Source organism: Nomascus leucogenys, chromosome 2 (assembly GCF_006542625.1).
Source record: "Nomascus leucogenys isolate Asia chromosome 2, Asia_NLE_v1, whole genome shotgun sequence".
Lineage (NCBI taxonomy): Eukaryota > Metazoa > Chordata > Mammalia > Primates > Hylobatidae > Nomascus > Nomascus leucogenys.
In genome coordinates this window covers 104,016,040-104,036,139 of record NC_044382.1, presented here as the reverse complement: position 1 = coordinate 104,036,139, position 20,100 = coordinate 104,016,040, and the positions used below count along the sequence as shown (strand labels likewise).

At 36.0% G+C, this 20,100-nt stretch overlaps 1 protein-coding gene across 2 annotated transcripts in view; it reads left to right on the top strand.

Annotated features, from left to right (window-relative positions):
• TTC37 (tetratricopeptide repeat domain 37) overlaps positions 1-20,100 on the top strand; it is a 91,700-nt gene that overhangs the window by 61,667 nt on the left and 9,933 nt on the right. For both annotated transcript variants that reach the window (XM_030816979.1, XM_030816972.1), the window contains 4 exons: positions 3,006-3,134; positions 9,088-9,209; positions 11,287-11,445; positions 15,494-15,646. In XM_030816979.1, the coding sequence (XP_030672839.1) occupies positions 3,006-3,134; positions 9,088-9,209; positions 11,287-11,445; positions 15,494-15,646 (563 nt within the window). The remainder of the gene's footprint in view (positions 1-3,005; positions 3,135-9,087; positions 9,210-11,286; positions 11,446-15,493; positions 15,647-20,100) is intronic.

Genomic DNA, 20,100 nt, shown 5'->3' with positions numbered 1-20,100 from the left:
GTATATTTATATTCTTGAATTTAGATTCTATCAATCTTGCATTTATTTGTGATTTATAGGAGCAAAGTTTATATTTCCATGAAATAAGACAAAAGGGAATTTTAAGAAAATATTTCAAGATTTTGCATATCATTTGATTATCTGCTTTTGGCTACTGATTATTAAGAGAGCATCAATTATTGAAAGAGGCCTAAAGGAATGTCTGCTTAATGATACTTTATTACCTGTTACTGAAAATCTGAACTATACACATATTTTCAAGAAACAGTTTTATTTCCATTTTGTATCAATATGGTTTAAAGAGTTTTACCTATAGTTATTTAATGATTTAACATGCATATTTAGATGTTTTTATGTGTAGTCAGCTTCTTGAAGGATGGGGATGTATCTTGTGTGGTAACTGTTAGAAATGCCACAGTTATGGCCTCACCTGAGCTAACTGTGTCATATGTAGGCTGTTGATCACAAAGGTACTGAGGAATGTTACTTAAGTGTGTTCCATCACCACTGCTGGAAAAATGCCATAGAAGACTGGAATGTCCAGCAGTATAGGGTTATAAGGTATATTTTTACATAATATAATATTATTTTAAATATGAAATAATGTATTAAGTTTATTCCCCTTTAACTCTTCAGATGTATTAGATCAGAATGCTAGTGCTTTTGGCTAAGCACTGTTGGGAAAAAAATTACACCAAGAGCAAGTTCAATGTTATCTTCACAATAAATTGTAAAGACCCTCATTAAGCTGCAAAATATCTAACATTTCAGGGATTATTTTGTAAACTAAGTAAAAAAGCAATATTCTGTTGTTTATCTTTTCTTTCATTTTGACATAGAAACAAAAAGAGACTAAACATTTTGATTTGTCTATGTTATATATATATTGGTAGGTTTTTTATTTTTGGAGTTCTGAAGCAGATATTAGATGGACTTACTCTCAATAATTCTTATCGTGGATCCAGAATGATAAAAGATCTATTAGCCTTTGATTGTGTAAGGACATAAACTTTAGAAAGGTGAGATTGCCCAGATTAGGTCCTCTCTAATGATCTCTGATGTTCCCAGATTATCTGGATAAATACATACTCAAGGAAACAGAGACATCACCATAAGATGCTAAAACAGTGACTGAGTGGCAAAGATGAGTGCCTGTTTGAGACTTGTCCTTAGAGTCCAATGAAAATGAATATAACTGTAGTCATGTGTAGTGGCTGTACACCTAGTCCTTGTAGATCTTTAGATGAACAAAGCACAATTTTGATAGATGCTATTCCAGGGAGTCTTGTCAGGAATTTAAAGATAATTCCAAGAATTTAGAATTGAATGGAAAAAAATCTAATTTCTGCTAGATTAGTGCTTCTGTGATACTAAAAGCTATCTTTTGCAAGCTGTGTTTTAAAATTTTTAGGTTTGTAGTTTATATATTAGAGTCACTATTTTATAGGGAATTTGGGTTGCTGGTTATCTGTGGAAGAGTTCATGGAAACAGTAATTATTTTGTGTTGTGATAGAAGAAATTGCTGCCAGCTATTGTCCATTCTCCAATCAGAAATCCAAACTATACAATACTGTAAGATCCCTAAAGTGGCTATCTCCTTAATCTTAGGATAAAGTTAATATTCAGAGATTGAGTCCACTTCAGTTGGAATCATAGCACTGAAGACCCTATGGCACCTCAGCTGTTATCTAGTTTAGTTGTCTTGTTTTATAGGAAAATGAATCCTACAGGAAGAACTACCACACATTAATTAGTGGCATGGCTAGACCTGAAACCCAGATCTAAGGCTGTCATGTGCCTTTCTTTATATAGTAATCAGATTTAATCATAAATTCTAGGAAATAGTCCCCATTTGTTTATTCTGGAATTTGATGATGTCTATGTTCCTTAAAATAAGGTAGTCATTATTTGGAGCAAAATTGTTTCATAATATGGAGGTATGTATTTAACTTTTTGTGAAAGTATTTGATCTGCATAAGCTTTTAATGATTCTTGTAATTTTGTTGATTTTTGTACTTTTAGCAGTAATACTGGTCACCTATAACCGAAGTAGATATATATTTCAGATATATGATAAGAAATATATATTGGGTGGGGTGGTCAGATAAGAAAAAATAGAAAACTAAAGCTGAAAAGTATGATCAAGTGACTATATTGTTAGCTAGCACTCCCTTGTGAGATTTTAAAAGCATTCATTTGTTTTTTTAAGAGTAGCAGGACTAAAATATTAACTTGTTGAAGTAAACGGCAAAATAAGATATATAAAAATAAATGACGAAACAAATGAAAAGAAAAAAACTTCTAAATTCCAAATCCCTTCACGTTTCTTTTTTTCACAGCTTTCTTAAAAAGAGAAGTCTTTATGCCTAATCTTTTCTATGCATAAAAAGTTCCCTTCCAACTCACTGCTGTTGGATTTTTCTTCTTCTCCCTACCCTGGAGCTGCTGTCAAGGGTGAAGGAAAGAAAGATCAAATGAATGAAGGGTATACAGTCATATAAATGCTTCACTTGGAATTATGTAGTGACTTTCATCCTTGCCTATTAGAATATAATTAAAATCTTGAGACTTTCCTTTGGCTTAAACTTTTCTTAAGAACTGAAAAATTGTGTTACCTTCCTTGTCCTAGGACTGGGTCTTTAAAACAACAACTACTAAGTCATGAAGATGAGTGAGACTTGTCCTTGGTGTCCAGTTAAAGTGAATCTAATTGCACTTTCCACAGTAATACAGCACTCTAGGCAGCTGAGCTAACCAGCCATGGAAAAACAGCTTAATAGGATGTTTCTCATCCTCTGATATGTTTGGAAAAATTGGCAAATCCGGAAAGATGAATGTAGCTATGTGTCTTTGAAAACATGTGCAGTTTAATTTTCCTTTGAGAAAGTGAAATTTTTTTTTAGATACCATTTTTTTAACTTGTAAACTCTTAATCTCATTTTTGTTAGTTTTTAAGTAACATGTTGATTTTAACAAGACTTATCACTGTATTTCCTGTTTTTAGGTGATCCTGCTGTCTGGGCTGGGCTAATGGCAGCCTGTCATGCTGATGATAAACTGGCCTTAGTGAACAACACTCAGCCAAAGAGGATAGATTTATACTTGGCACTGTTATCTGCTGTTTCTGCTTCAAGTAAGTTTTAAAAAGCATCTTTATACATGATTTAATTCAGATTTCTTGAATGGTTAAATCCAGAATACAAACAGCTTCAGCATATGTTGTTATAAAAAATATATTCATTAGGCCGGGCACGGTGGCTCATGCCTGTAATCCCAGCACTTTGGGAAGCCGAGACGGGCAGATCACAAGGTCAGGAGATGGAGACCATCCTGGCTAACACGGTGAAACCCCGTCTCTACTAAAAAATACAAAAAATTAGCTGGGCGAGGTGGTGGGCACCAGTAGTCCTAGCTACTCTGGAGGCTGAGGCAGGAGAATGGCATGAACCCGGGAGGCAGAGCTTGCAGTGAGCCGAGATCATGCCACTGCACTCCAGCCTGGGTGACAGAGCAAGACTCCGTCTCAAAAATATATATATATATTTAAAAATCCATAGTAAAATATTTGTACAGAAGTGTGATAAGCATATGTATTTTCTCTTCCAAATAGCTTAAAAGCCCAATAGGTTCTGTTAGCTGAAATCTTTGTTTTGTAGCATTTACTTACTTTGAGACTTTACCAGCATTTTAGGATAGAGGTGACCTGGAAAGAGTCCTTTACTGAAACCAGCATTGAAATTGTCCCATGATTCCTCCTGGGAATCTTGGTCAGAATAAGCTGTTAATCTAATCAGATTTAGTTAGCATTGTTTTGTAAATCTATAAATTTCTTCACTGAAAAGTGACATAGATTAACCTACTTAAATTAATAAATAGATTAGCCTACTTTTATCTTGGGACATTAGCTTTTCACTGAATTAATTTTAGGTTATTAATCATTTTTTAGTAAATGTTAAGCATCATTACTGCCTGTCTTTTGACTACTAGGGCAAATTAAGAAAAGTAGGCTTTTGTTTAATGGTATTAGATTATATAAGATTGAAATATTTTAATAAAATGAATTTATTAAGTGGTAAATCAGAAATACCTATAACATAGTTATTTTGAAGCCATGCTCTTCAGATTAAAAGAAAGAACAATCTACCTATTTTTATTTTTTATCCACGTTGACAATCTCTGTCTTTCATTGGTATGTTTAGACTATAGGTGTTTGAAGTGATTGTTGATATAATTGGTTCAGTATCTATCATATATTTTACCATTTTCTATTTGTTGCCTTTGTTCTTTGTTTCTATTTTTGTCCAACTATTCTTCTGTGTTTTGTGGTTTTAATTGTGAATTTTGTTTGATGCTATTTTCTCTTCTTTGTTAGCATGTCAGTTATATTTCCTTTTCTACTTTTTTTTTTTTGACTGGTTGCCCTTTTTTACTGGTTGCAATATACATCTACAATTAATCCAACTCCATTTTCAACTAACACTATACTGCTTTATGGATAGTGCAATCCTAATTATTGTCCTTTATGTCATTGCTCTCTTGCTTACACATAAGGATACGAGTCTGTATACATCCACACACACATAAGCACACATAATCAAATACGTTGTTGCTATCATTATTTTAGTTGTTGTTGTTGTTGTTTTTTTTTTTTAAGAGATGAGGTCTTGCTGTGTTGCCCAGACTGGCCTCAAACTCCTGGGCTCAAGTAATACTCCTGCCTCAGCCTCCCAAGTCATAGGTACAAGTCACTATGCCCGACTAATTTTTTAATTTAGAAATGAGGCCTTGCTATGTTGCTCAGGCTGGTCTCAAACTCCTAGGCTCAAGCAATTCTCCTGTTTTGGCCTCCTAAAGTATTGGGATTACAGGTGTGAGCCACCACATCCAGCCTATATGTGTCTTAATAGGTGAGACTAGTTTCTTATAGGCAGCGTATGTTAGGTAATTTTTAAAAATCCATTCAGCTAATCCATATATTTTCAATGGGAAGTTTAATTCATTTACATTCAAGGTTATCATTGATGTGTGATGCCTTATTTCTGTTGTTTAATTAGTTGATTTTTTTTTGGTATATTCTTTATTTCTTTCTCTCTTTATTGTATGTTATTGTATTTTGATGGTTTTCTGTAGTGGTACCATTTGTGTCTTTTCTCTTCCTCTTTTGTATGTATGTTTTACCAGTGAGTTTTTACTTTTGTGTGTTTTCATGATGGTAAATGTTGTCTGTTCTCTTTCAGGTTTAGATTCCATTGAGCATTTCTTGTGGGACTGGTCTAGTGGTGACATTCAACTTTTACTTGTCTGGAAAAACTTTATTTTCCCCTCATTTATGAAGGATAACTTTGCTGGGTATAGTGTCCTTGGCTGACAGTTTTTTTTCTTTTCAGCAGTTTGGATATATTATCTTATTCTCTACTGGCCTGTAAGGTTTCTGCTGACAAATCTGCTGTTAGTCTGATGGGTGTTCATTTATAAGTAGTATGCTTTTCTCTTTCTGTTTTTAGTATTCTCTCTTTGTCTTTGACTTTTGATAGGTTAACTATAGTGTGCCATGGAGAACATCTTTTGGAATTGTAAATATTTGTGCATCTCTAAGCCTCCTCATGTTTTCAGATGTCTAAATCTCTTGCTAGAATTGGGGTATTTTCATCTATTATTTTGTTAAATAGTTTTTTAAACAAAATAATTATGTTTTCTTTTTGCCTTCTAGGACACTGAAAATTTAAATATTTGGGTGTTTTACAGTGTTCCATATGTCATGTAGGCTTTGCTTATTCTTTTATATTTTTGGCTCACTAGGTTATTTGAAAAGATCTGCCTTCAAGTTCTGAGGCTCTTCTGCTTGATCTAGTCTGTTGTTGAAGCTTTCAGATGTATTTTGTATTTCATTCAATGAATTCTTCATTTCTAGAATTTCTGTTTGGTTATTTCTTATGATATCCATCTCTTCAGTAAATTTTTCATTAGTATCCTAAATTGCTTTTTCTAATTTCTTTGTACTGGTTTTTAGTATTCTCTTGTATCTTACTGAGCTGCTTTATTATCAATATTTTGAATTTTTCCCCTAGGATTTCATACATTTCTTTTTTATTCAGATCTGTTGCTGTAGAATTATTATGTTCCTTTGGAAGTGTCATATTTCCTTGCTTTTTCTTGTTTCCTTTGTCCTTACATTGATATATGCACATCTAATCTTAACAGTCACTTCCAATTTTGGAATTTTCTTTCGTAGGGGAGCACTTTTTCCTGAAGATGTATCCATGGTGTTGTTTGGGTAGGTCACTTTGGCTTTGATTCTGAATGTAGTCTGATTTCTTTGGCTGTAGACAGCATCAGTGATATTTGTGATTTCTTTGGTTTGTTAGGATGTACTTGTTAGTGGAGGCTTGGTGAAGTTATGGTGGGGCCTGGGATGCCAGATAGGCCAGTCTCTGGGCCCTAGTGGTGGCAGCAGTGGCCTAAGCTTGCCTGTCCCTGGATGCCAGAGCAATGTACAGTGGCACTGGTGTTAGTGGGTTTAGGCAGGCCCATTCTTGTGCCTCTATTGATGGATTGCCCAGGTTCCAGGAATGGCAGCATTGGTGTATTAGGGTTCTCCTAGAGGGACAGAACTAACAGGAGATATATATATGGGGAGTTTATTAAATATTAACTTACACGATCACAAGGTCCCACAATAGGCTGTTTGCAAGCTGAGGAGCAAGGAGAGCCAGTCCCAGCCCCCACACTGAAGAACTTGAAGTCTGATGTTTGAGGGCAGGAAGCATCCAGCATGGGAGAAAGACGTAGGATGGGAGGCTAGGCTGGTCTCGCTTTTTTGTGTTTTTCTGCCTGCTTTATATTTGCTGGAAGCTGATTAGATTGTGCCCACCAGATTAAGGGTGGATCTGCCTTCCTCAGCCCACTGACTCACATGTTAATCTCTTTTGGCAACACCCACACAGACACAACCAGGATTAATACTTTGTATCCCTCAATCCAATCAAGTTGACACTCAGTATTAACCATCACAATTCAGCTGGGTAGGTGGGTGTGTTCTTGAGTCCCTGGGCAGCACACGTGGTGTGGGTGATGGCAGTGGCAGTGGGACCAACCCTCTGGGACCCAAGCAGTCCACACTGGCAATGGTGGTGGCTGCAATGGACTGAGCGCACCAGTCCCCAGGCCCACAATGTGGTACATGTAAGTGAGTGCCAGTTGCGGTGTTAGCGGCAGATTGCATGCGCCCAGCCTCAGACCCCAGAGGAGTGCTCAAATGCTAATGGTGGTGGTCTGAGCTGGGCAATCCCCAGGCCCCAGGAGGGCATGCTTGGGTACTCTGAGGAATGGAGCCAAGCCAGGTAGACTGTCCTTAGGCTCCCTGGTGGTGCCTGCGGGCCCTGGCTGTTGATAGGCAGGGGCAGAGTGATGCCGGGCTGCCAGCAAATGCTTTGTTGAGAGCAGCAGCTGCTGCACTGTGACCCTGCTACTGGGTAGGGTGGGGTTGCTTTCAGTGTGAGCAGCCATAGGCTTGCAGTCTTCAGTCATGCCTCAGCTCTGCTGTATTCCAATGCAGTGGTAGCTGCAGGGCAGTGGAATTTGTTCTCAGGGCACTTGAATATGCATGGCTGCTCCTTACCGGCAGCTCATGGTGGTTGACAGTGACTCTCACCTCAGCTCCAGCAGCAGTGGCTGTGGGCAGGGAATATCAGTGGGGCTCCAGGACTGTGGAGATACAGGGGCTGTTGGGCTGCATGGCAAGACACAGCCTGGTAGAGGGCTGGGCTCTCAAAATAGTGCCTCACTCTAGCTGCTTAGGACTCAGGGGTTTGTGAGACTCAGCGTGAGCTCCCACTTTGGACCAGTGCCATTATTATGTGCTCCCTGTGTTAGTTTTAGGGCCTGCAAGAGTCACGAGGTTGTCTTATGGCTAGAATTATCGGAGTCCATGGCAGGAATGTAAACTGTTAGGGGTCTCTTTCCTATCCTTTCCCTGCATTCAGGAGCCTTTCTACGCTCCCAGCTGATCCCAGCTGAGCAGACGACCTCACTTCCCTCTCTTTCCTTGCTTTTGGTGTTTCCTGTCACTTTTCTGTTGAGGTCCAGTGTGCTTTCTTAGATAATATATCTGAAGTGTGATTATCTACTTGCTATTTTGTTCCTTTCCATGGACGAGGCGAGCACCAAATGCATCTAATCAGCTATCTTGAATAGCTATCTTAAATTCACTTACTAGTGAATTTTACCAAATATTTAAGGAAAAATAATACCAATTCTACTCAAATTCTTTCAGAAAATCCAAGATAGTAACACTTCTAACATCTTCTACGAGGCCAGCATTACCCTAATACTCAAACCAGGCAAAGAACAACATTGCTTGTGAAGGTAGATGGAGAAATTCATAACAAAACTTCAGCAATTCAAATCCAGCAATACATAAAAATGATAATAATACATTATGATCAATTATGGTTTATCCCAAGAATGCAAGGTTGATGTACCATTTGAAAATGAATGTAATTTGCCATATTAGCACCTGTGAAAGATGCCAAAGAGTTTATACTATATGATTCCACTTATATGAAATTTGTGGAAATGCAAATTGGTCTATGTGACAGAAAACAGATTAGGAGCTGACTGGGGACAGAGGCTAAGGGAGGATGGAGTAGGTTGAGGACAAAAGTGGTTACAAAGGGACAAGAGGAAAATTTTGATAATGCTGAATATGTTCATTATCATGATTGTGGTGATGGTTCACTGATATACATGTCAAATATCAGATTGTATAGTTTGAAAATGTGCAGCTTACTTTACATCAATTATATCACAGTAAATCTTTACATGTTGTCAGCAAATTATTTTATTGTTTCTTTACAAGTCACAATTATATGAGGCTTTGAGTTATTTAACCACAAGTACTCCTGCCATGAAGCTTTTCAGAAACCTGCCTCTTGTCAGGATAAGTCTGTGGTACATGTGGCACATGTAACTTTGAAAAACTGTATATGGATGATAAGTCTAATGGTAATTTTTTAGCAACCAGTTACTCCTCTGAGAACACATTATAAATTGCAGAAGAAAGTAACATTGACATTTTTTGTTTACAGTTAAAGACAAAATATTCTTTGAAAATTACAACCAGTCTCTTGAAAAGTGGTCTCTCTCACAAGCTGTCACTGGTCTAATAGACACAGGAAGAATATCTGAAGCTGAAACTCTATGCACAAAGGTATTATTATGGAATGTGCATTGAAACTGATGGATTCTTGTCTTACTGGGAAAATAACTTCAAAAATGGAATGTATGAGGCTAGATGCGGTGGCTCACTCCTATATTCCTGGCACTTTGGGAGACTGAGATGGGAGGATCACTTGAGGCCAGGAGTTTGAGATGAGCCTGGGCAACATAGCGAGAAGCTGTCTCTACAAAAAATTTAAAAATTAGCCAGTCCTGGTGATGCGTGCCTGTACTTCCTGCTACTCGAGAGGCTGAGGCGGAAAATTGCTTGAGCCCAGGAATTTGAGGTTGCAGTAAGCCATGATCACACCACTACACTCCAGCCTGGGCAACAGAACGAGATCCTGTCTGAAAAAAAAAAAAAAAAAAAAAAAAAAAAGAGGAACGCATGTTGTTTAAAGAGCAGGTAGTGGTGGTGATGACAATTATTATGATAACAACTAAAATTTATTGATTACTGTACTTGCCACAAACCAGTCACTGCATTTAGCATTTTGTATTTGAACTTCACAACAATCTTATGATATAGGTATTTATTATTATCCTCATTTTTACAGATGAGAAAAACTGAGGCTTAAAGAGGATAAGTAATGTGCACAGGAGCTTACAATTAGGAATGGATAGAGTTGTGATTTGAACTCACATTTTTCCAACTCTAGGACTCAAGCTCTTATTATAGGTCCTTAAAATTTTTTTATTTGGGTGCCATTAGGCAGTATTTTCCTTTGATTTCTGATTGGTTCCTTCTTAATGCTATATTTTCCAGTATCCTTTCAGTTTTCCAAAGTTCTGGATCACATAGAATGACTGTGGAGATTGTTGAGTGGGTGACTGGAATCTACTCAGTAGTCTGTTTTTACATGCCAGGATTGGAGGGCCCTATGCTTGCAGGCTCTGTGAATAAATGTGTATTACCTTGCCTAGAACGTAGTAGGGGCTCAATAAATATTTACTGAATGAATGAATTAGTTTCCAAAGCTTACTTAGAAATAATGTAATGGTTAAAGAGAGTTTTGAACATGACTTTTCCTGAAAACATCATATTTCATAATTGCTTACCATGGAGGTTGTGTAAGTTTTTTGGAAAGATCAGTATACATTTTACAGAGAAAGAAGAATGGACTTTTGAAGATTTCTTTGGTTCTTAAATTCTATGAAAAGCAGAGTGATAGATTTTTTATTTAAGGAATTCCATTTAAGTTCAGGACAGGGTATTATACAATAAGTGTTTACTAAGCATAAATTGACAGTTGCTATGTGCTGTCTGATAGAATAAGTGATGCCTAATGAACCTTTCCTTGTCAGTTTGTTGTTGTAATCTCTTAGAAGAAAACAATCAAATAAATTTTTGAAATACATTTAAGATCTAATGAGTAAAAAATAGAAAAGTATGCTATTGAGGGACAAGCAATAAAGAAATATTTGAAACAATAGTGGGAGGACTTGTTTACAGAAATTCTTCATATATATATAAATATATACACATACAGAGAATATAAGTATATACAATACATTTATGTATGTATGTAGGTAAGTATTTTAAGATATAAATAGTAGCTTAAGGAAATGGGGAAAATAGGTCATTTTTCTTACTCGCAGTACTCGAAAAGGCTGTGTCTAGAAGAAAGACATGTAGAGGGAATACCTTTGTTAAGAGGTTAAGAAAGAAAAAACTGTATGCCTCTTTTCTTCTTACATAGTATAGTTTATTCCAGTATGGAATAGTGATAGCCTTCCCACTTAATTTTATATTTATATTTTCTTAGTTCAACTATTTACTTACATTTAGAACCTAAATTTTTCAGGATATCACTTAAGAGTAAACTAAGTCAAAGGGAAATACATGTAGACTACAATAATAGCATTACTGATTTTAAAGGTTATTTAAATGTAAAGTTTGATATTTACAAGCTGTTCATTGTTTTATTTAATTTTTGCAGTTGTTTTCTCTTTAATAAGAAAAGGTATAAACATTCAGAATTTTATTTTCCCAACTTGGAGAATATGCCTTTTACTTTTAACACTTAAGAGCCTATTTGATGTATTCCTCTTTGGGATTTGATTTCTAGAAGCTAAAAAGTAACCCTGATCAGCCAGCCATTATCTTACTTTTGAGACAAGTTCAGTGTAAACCACTCCTGGAGTCACAAAAGCCACTCCCAGATGCTGTACTTGAAGAACTACAAAAAACAGTCATGTCCAACTCAACCTCTGTTCCAGCTTGGCAGGTAAGTTTTCTCCTTTCTTACTTGAGTCCTCAATTAAAACACTTCATAATATTAGTTAATGTCAGGGCTATGCTCCATCTTTATTTGGCTTGCTGTCACTCTCACCATGTTATCTCTCAGTTTCAAGATCTAAAAGGTATTGTGGTTAGAAGAACTAAGGAAGTTTAATACTAGTTTCAGATCTGCTACAATGACGATTTAAAGCTTTTTAAGTTATTGATTCTAAATTTTCTCACTTTAAAAACAGTGATGAAAATACTGTCTTTTATATGGGTTGATATGTTATAGACATTTTATAATAAGGATATCATAATGGTGTTTAACTCTGCTTTTAGAGGAGATGTGTATAGTTTCTCCCTAGCTGCTTTACAGATAACCTGTATTTAGTGCTTTTAGAAATAATTATTTTCAGGATTGATGCTTGAATCAACAGATCATCCGCTCTTTCAGGCGTCTCTGGTTATCCACAGTGACAAATGCACAATGATCACTGTGTGCTTTGTTCTTATTGATATTAAAATACAAGGAAGCACATAATTATTTTATACAATTTGTTATATTTCGTCTGTGCCCCAGAGAAAGTATCAAAAGGGCTTTTTGATATAGATTTATAGAAGCTTATTATCTTACTATAATTTGTTTTTTATTCTGATCTTTTATTATATCAGCTTTTTCATATCCCTGCTTTAGATAATTTGAAAAAATTATCTGGCATAAAATTACTGGATTATGAAAACTAAGCCTCCCTTTTACTGTAATTCTTTTTTCCCCTTTCTTAGAGTAAGTTTTCCGTATGAGATTTAGGATTTAAGATCAACATCTAGATGACCTCAGAACATCTAGTTGACCTTAGATACTTAATCAACAACTAGATGTTGTTGATTTCATATTCATTATCAAAGGGAGAAATACATTGTCAAACTAAAAGGGAAAAATTGAAGGATAAATTATATCATAAGTGTATTAGTCTGTTTTCACACTGCTGATAAAGACACCCGAGACTGGGCAATTTACAGAAGAAAGAGGTTTAATGGACTTACAGTTCTCTGTGGCTGGGGAGGCCTTACAATCGTGATGGAAGGAGGAACACTTGTCTCACATGGCGACAGACAAGAGAGAGAGCTTGTGTGGGGAAACTCCCCTTTTTAAAACTGTCAGATCTCGTGAGACTTATTCGCTATCATGAGAACAGCACAGGAAAGACCTCCCCTCATGATTCAATTACCTTCTACCAGATCCCTCCCATAACACATGGGAATTCAAGATGAGATTTGGGTGGGGACACAGCCAAACCATATCAGTAAGTAAAGTCTTAAGAGACTGCATGTGTGTGTTTTCTTTTATATTATGATATAATTCACAAGGAATAAAGTGTAAAAATCTTAAAAGTACTACTCTGTATATGACATACCTGTTTAACACCTCCCATATCAAGATACAGAACAGTTCTGGCAACCCAACTGCTTCCCCCAGGACTCTGTCAGTTGATCTCCTTGCTTGACTCCCCCCACACCAAAACAAGGAAAACCTCTATTCTGACTTCTATTTAGTTTTCCCTGTTTTTGAACTTCGTATCAATGGAGTAGTACGCTTTTGTATCTGGTTACTTTCATTCAACAGGATGTCTGTGAGATTCATTTGGTGGTTTCATGTAGCCATAATTTTTTTCATTTCATTTTATGAACATACTATAATATTTATTCATTTTACTGTTGATGGGCATTTGGGTGTTTCCAGGTTTTGTTTAGCATGAATAATGCTGCTGTGACCATTCTTGGTCATGCTTTTTGGTGGGACATAGGGTATATGTATGGTTACTTTAGTAGATCCTGCCAAAGAGTTATCTAAAATGGTTATACCAGTTTACACTTGCACCAGCAGTGCATGAGCATTCCAGGTGCTGATATTGCTAGATTGTTGTGTTTTTCTCCCATTTTGGTGAATATGTAGGTAATAATATATTGTAGTGATTTTAACTTGCCTTTGCCTGATATCTAATGACATCAAACAACTTTTCGTATGCTTATTGAGCCTTTGGATATCCTCTGTGTGAAGTGCTGTGCATAATTTTTAATGGACTTTTCATTTTTTACTTACTGAATTATTGGAATTTATTATATTTCCTGAATCTGAACACGTTTTTGGATATTTATATTGAAAATATTTTCTTACACCTGTGGCTGCCTTTATTAATGTTATTTTTTGATGAATAGTTCTTAATTCTAATGAAGTCTGATTATGGTTAATGCTTTATTGGGATATTCTATTTAAGAACTTTTTGCTTACTCTAGGTACATGAAGTTTTTTTTAATGTTTTGTTTTAGAAATTTTATTGTTTTACTTTTCATGTTTAGGTCTATAATTTATCCTGGATTAATCTTTGTGAATATTGCAGGAGTTAAGGTTTAAGTTTACCCATAATTAATATAGTACCAATATTTGAAAAGACTATTCAGTCCCCATTGAATTACAGTGATGCCTTTGTCATAAATGAGCTGTGTATGTATGGGTCTTCAGGCCTCCTTATTATTTTCCATTGGTCTATTTGTTTAATCTTTCTTTTATTCTGGAGTATAGCTTTATAATTAGTCTTAATATGTGGTAACATTAAAACCTCCAACTTTTTGTTCTCCTTCAAGTTTGTCTTAGGTCTTTTGCATTTCCAAATGCAGTAGTCCTACCTTATCTGCAGGGGAGATGTGCCAACACCCTTAGTAGATGCCGCAACACCCCTAGTAGATGCCTGAAACCGCAAATAGTAATGAACTATACATACAAACACACACACATGCACACACACACACACACACAATGTTTTTTTCCTATACATACATACATACCTATGATAAAGTTTAATTTATAAATTAGGTACAATAAGAGATTAGCAACAATAACTAATAATAAAACAGTTATAACACTATATTATAATAAAAGTTATATGAATGTGGTCTCCCTCTTTCTCTCAGAATATTTTATTGTGTTGTACCACAGGTAACTGAAACCACAGTTAAGGAGAGGGTCTACTGTAAATTGTTAATTCTTACCCAAAAAAGCTCTGCTGGGATCTTAATTGAGATTGTTTAGAATCTACAGTTTAATTTGGGGACAGTTGACAAAGTAATACTCCACTGAATATTTTCTGTCCACAAATGTGGTATATTCCTCTATTTAATTTAGTTTGAAATTTCTCACAACATTGTTTTACAATTTTCAACCTAGAGATCTTTTATACTTTTGTGTTAAATTTATTTCTAGGTATTTGGTATTTTTTCTTGTTGTTCCATTGTGTGTGTGTGTTTAAATTATCTCCAAACATTTAAAAATGCAGTTGATTTTTATATGTTGACTTTCCAGCACCTTGCTAAATTCACTTATTCTTTGAAAGGTTTTGGATTTTGTATATAGAGAGTTATGCCCCTTTTACCTTTTTCTTCCCAATATTTACATATTAAGGCTTTTTGTTTGTTTGTTTTGCTTTATTATACTGTCTAGAACCTTTAATACAATGTTAAAAGTGGTGATAAGTAAACATTTTTGTCTTCTTCTTACCTCAGGTAAAAAGCATTGACTATTTCATTACTAAGTATGGTGTTTGCTATAGGTTTTTATAAATATCCTTATCAGATTGAGAAGATTCTACTTTGAATATGCTAAGAGAGTTTTTTCTTAAAAAATAATGGGTCTTGAATTTTATTAAAACTTTTTTTATGGCATCTGTTAATCTTTTTCTTTATTCTGTTAATGTGGTAGATTACATTGATTTTCAGATATTAAGCCAACTTTGCATTCTTAGAATAAGCCCTAGTTGATCATTATATATTGTTTTTATATATTGCTGGAGTCAATTTGCTAATAGTCAGCTGTTGTTAAAAGAATTGGCAATGTGACAGCCCTTTTTTGACCTGTAATTGTTTTTTGGACACAGAACTTACCAATAACTAAAAACATTTTTACTGCGACAAAGTCTATTGAATTTGTTGGAAGTAGGGTTAACAGACTGCATAGTAAACTAAAATCCTTTGCCTCCTTCTCCTTTTTTGTTTCTTAGTGGCTGGCACATGTGTATCAGTCCCAAGGAATGATGAGAGCTGCAGAGATGTGTTACAGAAAGAGTCTACAAGTGGCATCCCAACAGGGCAGCTGGAGTGGGAAGCTCTCAAGTCTGTTGAAACTAGCACTACTTGCATTAAAAGTCTGTATGGTAAGATCATGTTATAATTATGATCATGAAAAATTGATTTTTTATCTTTCTTTGACATGAAGGCTTTTTACATAGTAATATTCAATTGAATTCCTGTTGTTTCATTGTCTTCTAGTGTGGCTTCTTGATACATTTTGTATTTTGGGTTTGTGACGGACATAGAGCAACATAAATCTATAGACTACAGCAGAATATTATCGATGTTTGGGGAAAAAAGATTACAGTTTTAAAAGTTGAATTATATTAGGATATACATTTTTGTTTCTTGGTGAAACAAATTGTATTAGAATTAAATTGAGCTACAACTGTGACAAAAATGTTAATAGTGAACATTTCGGTCATTCTCATTTCAATTCAACATTCTTTAAGAGGGATTTCTAGTAACTTATGACCTAACAAGCTATTTTCTGATACCAATTTACGTATATCAATCTGAAAGTTTTACATACTGGTAGGGAAAATTTGTCAAGATACATGTTTAAGTGGGAGTGAGGGCAAACTGCAGAACAGGATGTATGATATAATTCTAATGGAGTGTTCATATATGTGGTATGAATTTTTAAGAATGTTTATCTCTAAATATACCATGTGTGTTTGTGCATATGCTTAAAAGCACAAAGATATAATTATATGGAAAGATGTATAAGAAATATAATGGCAGTTATTTGGAGTAGGGGACTGGGGGTTTTAAAGGATGGTAGAGGAGAATTTTTCATTTTATATCTTTTGATAGTGTTTGGATTTTTTTGTTGTATCCTTATTATTTTGTAATTAAAAGTTAAACTGTTATTCTTTTGGTTTTACATGGTTAGAAGAAATTATCCTAGACAGCCCTGAAGTAAGTCTTGTTTTTACCATAGTAACCCATGAGATTGTTAGTTATTCACTTTAACTGGGCATTTGACAATGAAATGTAGAATTAGGACTTTTTTTTTGGCTTTGGTGCCATTACTGTAGAGCACATTTAAGAGATTCTTATGTCAGGGGCTATTTCTGTTCATTTTTGCTTTCTTGCTCTGTCAGTCTGCCTTGTCCATAGGGGGTTCTCTATAAATGGTTTTGAGTGAATGGACAAATAATAATAATGTGGCCAACTAATTGTAGTTCACTATTTTGTTTTGTTTGCCCCATATTTACATATAACAAAGGTCTTTATGACCTTGGTAACTGGTTAGCCATAGAAGCTGCACATAGTACCTATAACATGCCCTTCAATTTGTGAACTGGAGAAGTAGACACTCTTTTAGCATAACTTATTACTTGTTGCTTTTCAATATTATTTATTTATTTTTATTAATGCTGGGAAATTAAATCTGACCTGGAATAGAACAAATTAATAATAGTTTTAATAATAGCAAACTATAGCACTTAGTCTGCGCTAGGTACTGTTATAAGTGCTTTACTCTTATTAACTTATTTAATAATCATAATCACCCTATTTGATAGATGAAGAAATTAGCTTGCAGTTCAGTAATACCCATGTATACCTGTCCCCCCGACTCCCCCGCCCCACCTTTACCAGTACTACACCACAGAAGTATTTTCTCTTAAGAGCCCATGTTCTGGTTCTGCCATTTACTACCTGTGAAACCTTCAGCCAGTTAAACTGTTTAAAGCCCTTAGTAGTGGAGATCAGAATACCTATTTTACCTTCTTGTGGCATTGTTAGAATAATGAAGGAATGTTTACATGTGCCTTTGTAAACCTTAAAGTGCTATCAGTCCAATTTGTTCTTGAAAAAACATTTGCCATCCAGTAATTACAAAGGAATAAAAGGTATGCCTTATTTCTATGGTAAACAGCTGGCAGTATGGGGAGGATGGATACATTAAAATAAGACATTTATAAAAGTCTTTATTTGAAAGTTTTATTATGTGTAATAATATGTGATCTGGATGTAAAACTGACAGGTTGGCTAAGATACTAGATATCAGATTCCAAAGGGAGATACCAGATCAAGATAGATTGCTGTAGCATATGGGCTCCTCCAATATAACCTGAACTCAGCCTTGAGCCATGGGACATTCCAGTGCCCCCAGGGCTGCGGCATGCAACTCAGGAGTACAGAGCTGAGGTCTGTGGCTGGCACTTGAGTTGGGGAGGAGCCCCTACCCTCAAAAGCTAAGAGGGGTGAGACGCATGGGTTCCTAGGCAAGGACAAGAGTGGGGCATGCCTCCCTTTGCAGGGCCAGTCCAGAAAAGTTTTGGCATATCTCCCTGTCATAGCCCCTGCACAAGGGGACCCCGCATCCCAAATCACCTAAAAAAAGTAATGTGGGCATGGAGTGAATGATCAGAGGGGGCTTCCCCTAAGGCCCTGGAGCAGAGCTGGTGAGGGGCTCATTTCTTTCCTGTCCCCACCATCACCACTGAAGAGCATGCCTGTGAATGTGAAGAAGTACAAAAGAGCCATGTGGCTAAGTGTTAGCCTAGGTACCCACCGTTACTCTTATGCAGTATCTACTGGATTGCAGCCCAAACTATAACACCGAAAATTATCTTGCTAATATATACACCTGTGAAACCAAGTGCAGAAATTCACCTTCACATAAAGATCCTGTACAGAGCCCTGGCTCTTTGGAATCATCCAGAAATAAGCCAACTGACTATACTCAATTTATACCACCGTTAAAGGAACACCAACTGTATTAGTCTGTTGCATTGCTATAAAGAAATACCTGAGATTGGGTCATTTATAAAGAGAAGAGTTTTAATTGGCTCATGGTTCCACAGGCTGTACAGTAAGCATAGCGGCTTCTGCTTCTCGGGAGACTTCAGGAAACTTAGAATCATGGTGGAAGGCAAAGGGGAAGCAGGCACGTCTTACATGGTCAGAGCAGGAGCAAGAGAGAGAGGGGGGAAGTACCACACACTTTTGAAAACCAGATCTTGAGAACTGACTCAGTGTATGTACCAAGGGGGAATGGTGCTAAACCATTCATGAGAACTCTGCCTCCATGATCCAATCACCTCCCACCAGGCCCCACTTCCAACATTGGGGATTACAGTTCAACGTGAGATTTGGGCTGGGATACAAATCCAAGCCGTATCACCAACCCTCCCAGATGAGAAAGAATCAGCACAAGAACTCTGGCAATTCAAGCAGCCAGAGTGTCCCTGTACCTCCAAATGTAGCCTACTGGTTCCCCAGCAATGGTTCTTAACCAACCTGAAGTGACTGAAATGGCAGACATAGAATTCAGAATCTGGATGGCAAGGAAGCTTATCAAGATTTGGGGGAAAGTTGAAACCCAATCCAAGGAATCTAGCAAAATAATCCAAGAGCTGAAATGTGAAATAGTCATCTTAAGAAAGAACCAAACCGAACTTCCAGAGCTGAAAAATTCACTACAAGAATTTCATAATACACTTGGAAGTGTTAAAAGAAGAATACATCAAGCTGAGGAAAGAATCTCAGAGCTCAAAAACTGGTTCTTTTAATCAATTCAGTCAGACAAAAATAATGAAAAACGAATGTTTTAAAATGAACAAAACCTCTGAGAAATATGGGATTATGTAAAGAGACCAAATCTACAACTCATTGGCATTCCTGAGAGAGGATGAGCAACTTGGAAAATGTGTATTAGTCCACAAAAATTTTCCTAAATTTGCTAAAGAGGTTGACATAGAAATCCAAGAAATACAGAAAACCCCAGCTATGTACTGTATGAGATGATCATTCCTAGGGCACATAGCATGAGATTTACCAAGGTCAATGCAAAAGAAGTCTTAAAGGCAGCTAGAGAGAAGGGTCAAATTACATACAGAGGAATCCCATCAGGCTAGCAGCAGACCTCTCCGCAGAAATGTTACAAGCTAGAAGCAGAAGAGTTTGGCGCCTATTTTCAGCATCCTTTTTTTCTTTTTTCTTTTCTTTATTTTCTTGTTTTGAAGCATCCTTAATGAAAAGAAATTCTGACTAAGAATTTCATATCCCACCAAACTAAACTAAGTAAGTGAAGGGCAAGCAAATACTGAGGGAATTCATTGGTGCTAGTACGAAAACAGACACATCGACCAATGGAATAGAATAGAAAACTCAGAAATAAAGCCGTACACGTACAACCATCTGATCTTTGACAAGGCTGACAAAAACAAGCATTGGAGAAAGGACTCCCCTATTCAATAAATTGCACTGGGTCAACTGGCTAGTCATTTGCAGAAGAATGAAATTAGACCCTTATCTTTCAGCATATATACAAACTAACTCAAGGTGGATTAAAGATTTAAATGCAAGACTTCAAACTATTAAAATTCTAAAAGAAAACCTAGGAAATACCTTTTCTGACATAGGCCTTGGCAAAGAATTTTTTGACTAAGCCTCCAAAAGCAATTGCAAGAAAAACAAAAATTGACAAGTGGAACCTAATTAAAAGAGCTTCTGCACAGTGAAAGAAACTATGTACAGAGTAAACAGATAACCTACAGTATGGGAAAAAAATACAAACTATGCA